At 38.7% G+C, this 8,621-nt stretch overlaps 1 protein-coding gene across 2 annotated transcripts in view; it reads right to left on the bottom strand.

Annotated features, from left to right (window-relative positions):
• Positions 1-636: 636 nt before the first annotated feature.
• Positions 637-8,621, bottom strand: part of PPARGC1A (PPARG coactivator 1 alpha) — a 60,412-nt gene continuing 52,427 nt past the window's right edge. For both annotated transcript variants that reach the window (XM_026847183.1, XM_026847182.1), the window contains 3 exons: positions 7,881-8,002; positions 7,377-7,528; positions 637-4,422 (listed from right to left, as the gene is read on the bottom strand). In XM_026847183.1, the coding sequence (XP_026702984.1) occupies positions 4,319-4,422; positions 7,377-7,528; positions 7,881-8,002 (378 nt within the window). In that variant the 3' untranslated portion in view covers positions 637-4,318. The remainder of the gene's footprint in view (positions 4,423-7,376; positions 7,529-7,880; positions 8,003-8,621) is intronic.

Consider the following 8,621-nt stretch of genomic DNA (forward strand, 5'->3'; position numbering starts at 1 on the left):
AGTTCCTTCCCCTTTTTATGTGCATGTAAAGGACAGGGCTCTGCAAATACCCTTCGCCAGCCCCTCACCTAGCTGTTGCTTGCCCAGTGGCAATGTCGGTGTGGAAGCCCATCACGCTGCACACTGTGCCATCCAGGAAGGGTTCAGAAAACCCATGCTTGTCCAGCCACCTACCTGCCTGATTCTCCTAGACTGTCTGCTGAGATAGAGAGGCTGGTGAAGGACTCTCATGATGGTCCTTCTTCCTAGTACAGGTATTTCACCAACCATTTTGGACTTGCCAGTCCCTACCACCTGCACAACTTGGATCCAAGCATGGCCACGTAGAAAAGCCCTTACGTTCTCCAGCCCCTCCTAACTTGAGCCAGCAATTCTTAAAACTCCACTGAGCATTTTCAAGTTTTCCTATATGGTTCATGCCAGCCCTTCAACAGTCTTGGGTACAGCATGTTTCTACCACTAAGTATATTAATACTAGTGGTTCTGTCCCCTGCCAAAAGCACAGTACCTGAAATCAATTATGACCATTAGAAAAAGTAATAGAAAACCCAGTACATGACCAGTTGTGGGGGGAAAACCTGTCACTTGTGATAAAAAAGAGAAACGGAAGTGGATTTGAAACATTTGTTTCCCTTTATTTGCTCAGTGAGGCTGATGTGTACTGCACATTAAAAAAAAAAAAAAATCACAGGAATTTTCATACAATGAATTAAACCACAAAAGTACATGTAGAATTGGCAGGTGGAAAATAGCCCAGCTTGGGCTTAACTAATATCTCGCTCTCCCTGTTCAGCATAGTCCAACCAATAGCTTTACATGTTCACCTACTGTACAAATCTTACAGTAGCTCCATCAGGTCAGTGGTTCACATTACTGAAAATGTCTGTCACATAGGTACAAATTTAGAATCATCACATTATATTACATGGCTATTCTAGGTCATTTATAGATCAGATTTTATACTACAGTGATTGAAGTTCTCATTACAGCCATCAAAAAGGACACATAATCATTACCTACTGTAAGCTTATATCTGAAGGATGAGAAGGTGTGGTTGTTTTTTTTTTCAACTGACCCAAGTATTACACCCCAGAGGCACAAACTTTCCTCTCAGTGATGCTCTTGGTGATGGCAGCCCAACTGCTTTTCAGAGTAGTTTAGCACAGGTATTTTTCCTCAATTTTAGGCTCCCTCTGTTTGGATTTGGATCATTTTACATTCTGTAGGAATTACTTTGTTACAGCTCTAGGAAAGACCATAGTTCCTAAGTACCAGTTCTGTTACCTGTATTGCGGATGTGGTACTTACCACAGCATGAAAGCAACAGTAAAATCTTCATCTAAAAGACACACAGAGCTATGGTGCAATTTGCCTCAGGTGACAGTGTGGTACATGTGCTAATCTGGTATGTTCTTGGGGGAGAGAAAAAGAAAACACTGAGTTTATATTTTGATGGGCTACCTACTGCAGTGTCTACAAAGGATACAAATAGCTTTATTCAGCAATCCTATCTCTAATAATTTCATATGTAATTTGTAAATCCACAGAGGAAAGCCATCTTCAAGATGAGAATGTTTGCAAGGCCAGTGAAAAAAAAATTGACTCATGTCATTATGCCTGCTTGGTAAAAAATAAACACTCTCCCCCCCCCAAAACCCCACACCAATTAATTCATGTCAGCAATCTAAGGCAAAAGAGGATGTATTTAAAATTTAATCACAGAAATTTAAAGGCAAAATAGGTAATGCATCTGGTCCTTGAACACATAATATGATGTACTAAATATTGATTTCTTAAAAATAATTTATTGCTTTTAATATTTTTCTTTACAACAGAAGATACTCAAAATCCAGAAAGGAAAATTGTAAACTTTTAGTTTGGCATTCACACAAAGTTAAAATACCTGTATTTTTAACCTACAGAGCAACAACAAGAATTATGCAGATTAAAGAATGTTACAGTTGTAACACAGAACCTCCGAAAAAGTTCTTTTCTTTTTTTTTTTTTTTATTGCTATCTATCTACTGAGAAATAAGAAGCCAAAAAATCAGGCAAGCATCTGACAGGACAGACAGTGGAATCTCTCAGAACACAATATGCTGGTGATAAAATGAATGCAGCCATCAAAACCAACTGCACTGGCATGGGGGTGGAATCAGTTTTCTAAGATTGGGAGTAGGAAAGGAGATTAAATAGTTACATGTGCCATACCTTTAGGAGGAGTCATGAATGCCAAACAGTAATAGAATACCAAATCTACACATTCGCAAGCAAATTCCAAACTTTTTTGATTCAGTCTAGAGACTCCCAAGTTCAGATGAAATTCTGATGCTCAGAATAGCAGTAGTTTACTCTTGTGGTTTTTTTCTTTCCTGAAGTTTCTATTTAATTTAGCAGAAGCAATGTTATCAGCAACAATGTCATGGGCACATCTGAGGCCATGCTAGTGCATAGTAAAAAAAGAAAAAAAACCAAACAACCCACTGCTTCTGCAAAAGCTGAACCTCCAAACAAAGCACTTACTCCAAACTGACAACTGTCATGCATCCTACGTATAAAATTTCCACTGGCCTTTTTATTATTTTAGTCATCTCATAATTTATAATAAATAGGATAATTGTAACTGATAAATATGTCTCTTTAGTAAACAAAGGAATGAAGGATCGGTATTTATACAGGATGCATAACTGTAAAAAATATAGATAAATACCATCATTAAACTCTGCCAATGAAAAGATTACTGGCTTCAAGAACAGTGTTTAGACACAGAATTACTGTAAAAATCATACTGTACTTAGTACCTCAGCATATTTTTATCAAATTAAAATCACAAAAATTAAAACAAAATAGCATTTTAAAAAGATTTTTGACCTCTAGTTCCAAAACTACTGTTGATACATAAAATAAAAACATTTCTTAATGATTACCCACTGGAGAGACTTTACATAAAATTATGGTATCTCCTAGAAAAATTTAGATGAGAAAATTTCATTCCCCTAACAAATTCAGTGTATAAAACTGCAAAAGAAAATAAAGCAATGAGAAAAATGTGGAAAAATACTGTAGAAGTGGTTAATACTTTTTGGGCTAGGATAATTCTTGACAAAATTCTTATATGAGCTCACCAAAGAAGGGATGAATGTGTGTAAAGCATTTTTGCACTCAAACACACATGTGCACACATATACACACGCACACCCTCACCCACACGCTTTTCTCTCTTTTTTTACAATCAAATATATATAAGCATAAGTTCAGCTTTCTACATATGTTAGTGTACAATAATTGTTTCACCTCATATAATTACATTTGAGTAGTCTTGATTAAGAAAAATTCAGCAGTTTTTGAAAAGAAGGCTGCATTTACAGTGCATAGCTGTAACAAAAAAGAACGTCATACAGTATGTACATAAAAAAAAATACTCCATTTAACATTTGTAAATACTCAACTACTTCAGAGAATGTAGCAAATAAACTATCTGTGCACACCCAGATAGTTACATCCAACTCTCATTAATAATGTAACACCATGTCCGCTCATTAGAATAAATCGCTGAACAAGCTGCACATTTGACCATTAACAAGGCTTTGAAAATTTTGCTGTGGAAGATCAACATTGTAGACAGTTACATGGGTGTCAGAATTAAAAGATGAAACTTCAAAATGTTAGGGAAGCTTGAGCCTTTCATTTTCTTTTCTGCAAGGACTAAAAAACGCCCCTCCCCCAGCCCCCCCCCAAAAAAACAAACCCACCAAACCCAAAACCAAAGAAAAGAAACATTTTAAAACAAAGCTAAAACCGATTGTAGGCTTCTGGGATCTGTGGTTTCTTCTGGATTGTCATATTATCACTGTGTTGTGGAAGAAGCTTCATTTTAAAAAAAATAATAAATGCAGTGTCTGATTCCCAGACATCAGCAGCCATAGTTCTCAAATTTGTTTTTTTTGGTCTGTTTTTGTTCTTTTTTTTGTTAAAATGCAGTATGTACAGATTTTGCAGTTCATTGTTGTACGTGTATCTCTGTGGAACTGCTGCCATGTCTCGTGGTTTGCATCGAACTCGCAAGGAACGCCCAGCTCCCCCACCACTGATCACCCGCGAAAGCAAAGCTGACACCCATGGACATGCGTGTGCTTACTGGACAGCCATCCTGCCTCTCCACTCGTTGAGCAGCTGTGTTCATGTAAACCATGGTTTTGAACAGAGAGTGTAAAGTAGGAGAAATTCCTAAGTGTGACTTCTTAATTGTCCATTATTGAAGGACGTGATGTCCGTGAGGTATTCGCCATCCCTCTGTTTTCCTCAGGTGTGATGCATGTTACCTACGCAGGCTCCGCTGTGCCTCTTTAAGTAAACTATCAAAATCCATGGAGTCATACTTGCTTTTAGTGGAAGCAGGATCAAAATCATCTGAGTTTGTATCTGAAACCCAAAGGATGCAAGTTTAGGTAAGAGACAAGAACCACTAGCGAGTACTTATATTATTTTCTCTGTACAATGGCATGAACAAAGCATCGCAGAAACAATTCAATTAGAACTACAACTTTATGGGATGATAAAATCCCAGAAATGGTCATCAGAGAACTTTTAGGTATGGACAGAGCTTTTGTGTAAGAAGCAGGACTTAACAAAAGTGGTAACACATTATCAGCAGTGGCGGAGAACCGTAAACTGCATGTACATATAGAACAGGTAAACTCAAAACAGTTTCTCCAAGGACTTGAGCACCAACACACTGCTATGTATAGATCTCAGAGTAGTCCAGATAATCCTCACAGATGCTTTACCCAAAACTCCACCATTGTTTTTCAACTGTTGTTTTGCAACATGCAATATATCCAAGACTTAACTCCTCTTCAGAAAGGTAATAGGGGGATGATTCTGCAGGAAGCCAGGGCAGCCTGTGGCCACCGCACAGGGGACACTGCTGCTTCTGCGTGCCCTGCCTCAGGGTCTTCTACAAGTCACTACACCTCCCTGAATCTCTGGTTTTTGCTTCCATTCTGATTTTTGGGGGGGGTTGCTTGTCTGGAGTGTGAGAAATTCAGGGCAGGGCCTCTGCGCCGCTGTACGAGCAATCTCACGTGGGCTCCTCAGCTTTTTGCAGTATACGTGATAAGTCACAGCAGCAATAATGGTCCAGCTCCTGTGACCTGTGAAACCTGCTCCAGCTTTGCTAGTTGCTCAGGCACAGACATCAGTCTATTCCTAGCACAGAGGAGGAACTATATGTTTGTGGCCAGACAGCTCCGGTACAGTAATTGTTTGATGTGGCTGCAAGCACTGAATTTCCTTTTGGAGTCATTCCTGCTTAACACTGACTCTCCCCAGTTCTTGTGTCACAGCTCCTTTATGAGAGTGCCCTTTTCTTGCCATTTCTTGTGTTGAATTAATCAGAACTCCCCATCTACCACTATAAGACACACTGTGCATTAAATGTTCATTACAAGTTCTGTTAAGACAATATCTTCTCACAGAGGAGAGGTATTAAACTTCAACTACTATTTTCAAGTGTTTTCTTTCTTCTATACTCAACCCAAGGCTGATTAATTCTCTCTGTCCTTGTACTAGCTCATGAATTTTAAAGTTCATCCTGCCATTTCCTTATGTAGCTCTATCAGATGCTCCGCAAAATAAAGGGAATGCAGTCTGAAGCACAGAAGCTCAAGCTGTCAGCAGGACAAAGTGAAAACACTCTGCTCGCAGATACTCTGGGAATCCCACTCAGTATGGAGAGACCTGCCAGGGAATACTTCCAGTGATGAATAATGTTCAAGAGGGTTCCCTTCAGACAACTTATTTTAAACCCCAGAGTTTCTGAGATACAGAGATGACCCAGGCTTCCACTGCTGAAGATAAGTCAAATCAAGTCAAGACTTCAATCTGTTTTTACTGTTTTTATCAGCCTACATTTCAACAAATGCCTTGCTACCTTTTATATTTTCAACATCAACCCTGTATCTCTTCAGCAGTCAATTGCCTTTTTTTAGCTTTACATTATCTGTTTAGCCACTGAAGTGAATTATAGCATATTCATTGTGAACAATGTGTATCATCTTTATCATTTATTCTGAAAAGACATCAATTGGTTAGAAAAAAATATCTGTATTCACTTCCTGCATTGTACAAAGCCAAGGGCAGCACATACGAGATTTTATTAGCACTGTGTTACAGGGTTATGAGAGATTTTAATGACTGTGGTCATTTTTTCATAAAAAAACCACAATATCTGATTAATATAGATTCAAAAGCAAAATGTCCCTTGCTATGTTACTCAGAAAAGAGTATCTCTCAACATTTTGTCTATTTATACATGTATTAGGGAAGGTTTAACATTTAATGAAGACTTTACATTTTAAAAGGTAATTAAATCAGAGGTGAGTATATTATATAATATTACAGAGGACGTTTTGGTAGTCTGCATGGTCTTTTTATGCATATACCTAACATCAGCATTCCTGCTGCAAGACTTTGAACATCCCTGCAAGGGGAAACACCACACCCTGATCCAGAGCATAGATCAGAACCATAAATTTTTGCCCAGACAGGACTAGGACAGACCCAGATGTGTTATCACAGTAGTATGCACACTTGGGACTGGAGTTATCACAACATATTGGGGTCTGGCGACTGGTGTGCATACTGCCCCACATCAGTGGGACAGCAAATACCAACAGATCTGCCAAGCTCTCCACAGGCTAGAGCCTCTCACATCATGATTCTAAGTACCTGCAAGGAGACACCTTCATACGTAGGTGCTTACGCATGATTTTAGAAACACCAGTTGAGATCTGTGGCCTTTGATATACTAAGGGTCAGATTTGGTCAGAAGCCGTTCTAGCTTTCAAACTTGAGAAACTATGAATTGTGTTTAAGGAGTGTCTCTGGCATGTTCTACATATCTGCAGCACAACTCATGGCAAAGTCAGAATCATAATGAATTTTTGGAGTGAGGTATCTGTTCTCTGTTTATCGCTCATATAAATAAATCAAGTTTTAGAATCAGACATAACATAGCAATAAATAGTAAACCATACAGGAGGTATCTGTGGTGCTATCATTTCAATATGGAAATGTATTATTGAATATCGGGCACTTATTTCTGACAATGATGGAAACGGCCTTTAAAACAATTTTCACAGTCTGAAGTATCTGAAAGAAACCAGCTCAGATTAGAGCTCAGATTAGTAGACTTTTAAACTTCTTGCAGCAAGGGAAAACACTTCCTTTAACCTCCCCAATTAATATATTTAAATAATATATATTTATATATCTAAATAATATAAGCAGCAAACAAAAAAGAGGCAAACCCTAAATTCTCCTGAGTTAGAAGGTTCCAGTTATGTACCTTAAATCACATAGAGCAAAATACCTACCTAGGTCTGCATAGTTAGACTTGCAAAATTGCTTGCGTCCACAGAAGTACAGCTCAAAGTCAGGTTCATTTGACCTGCGTAAAGTGTATCCATTTTCAAGAGCAGCAAAGGCGTCACAAGTATAGCGGTAGGTGATGAAACCATAGCTGTCTCTGCAATTGAAAAATACAGTTGTGAACAAAAGCTGAAAAGAGTGAACGCACATCAGTGTAACCCCTTCCTGAAGCAAGAACTTGCAGGAGATCCAGCAGTGGAAATGCCAGAAGTACTGCATCCATTTATCAGCATGATTGTCCTGTCATGAAGCTAAATACTTATTCCTGGGACAGGAAATCTCAACTAGCAAGATTAATAAATAAGGGTGAAAGAAAATAAATAAGGTTTTGAACTCAGCATGTCATCTGTCAGCACTTACATTCGTAACTCCCATACCAGTAATCTTACTACCATAATTTTTTTACATATGGCAGCTCCCAAACAAGAAGTAATCTCAAAAGTTCTTACCCATCATCCCGCAAATTTACTGTGCACTCCTCAATTTCACCAAAAACTTCGAACCGGTCCCTCAGTTCTGTTCGGGTTGTGTCAGGTCTGATTTTACCCAGATAAATCACACGACGTTCTTCCTGTTGAGAAACAGCAAGAGGGAAGGCATATTTTTAACAGATGTGTAATAGAGATGAACCTATACATATATGCATGCAAATACACACACATGGATGTGCATAGGATGCATAATTACAGTAATAGTCTCTTGTGGAAGACCTACTGCATCTTGCTAGTAAGTGGAACAGTTCTGGAAAGCACCTAGGGTATTGAAATGACACTGCATCTGTCTGGTGCCGCTCCTGGAAGGTTCCACTGCTTGCTGTCACTGTTCTGCTATACACTGACAGACAGCTCCCTTTGTACCCTACTGCACCTTCTTCCCTTCCATCCTTTCTACCACTTCCCCTCCAAGACTGTAAACTCTTCCAAACCAGGAGCTCCCCTTCTCTTGCTATCTATGCAATACTGGGCAAAACCCAATCTTAGTTGTGAAGTAGTATAAAGTAACACAGTAATTGCATAAATGTACCATAGATATAGCAAAATGTATTACAAACATAGTATTATAAACTCAGAAGACTCAACAGCTGATTCATACTGCAGTCAGCTGTTCCACCATAATCCATACCTTAAAATAGTGGGAGAACTGTTAGGGGTCCAGAAGATGACTTTTATTAAAATAAACATTTGGGGGGG

This window comes from Athene cunicularia (genome assembly GCF_003259725.1).
Source record: "Athene cunicularia isolate RWA chromosome 4 unlocalized genomic scaffold, athCun1 chr4_part1, whole genome shotgun sequence".
Classification (NCBI taxonomy): Eukaryota; Metazoa; Chordata; class Aves; order Strigiformes; family Strigidae; genus Athene; species Athene cunicularia.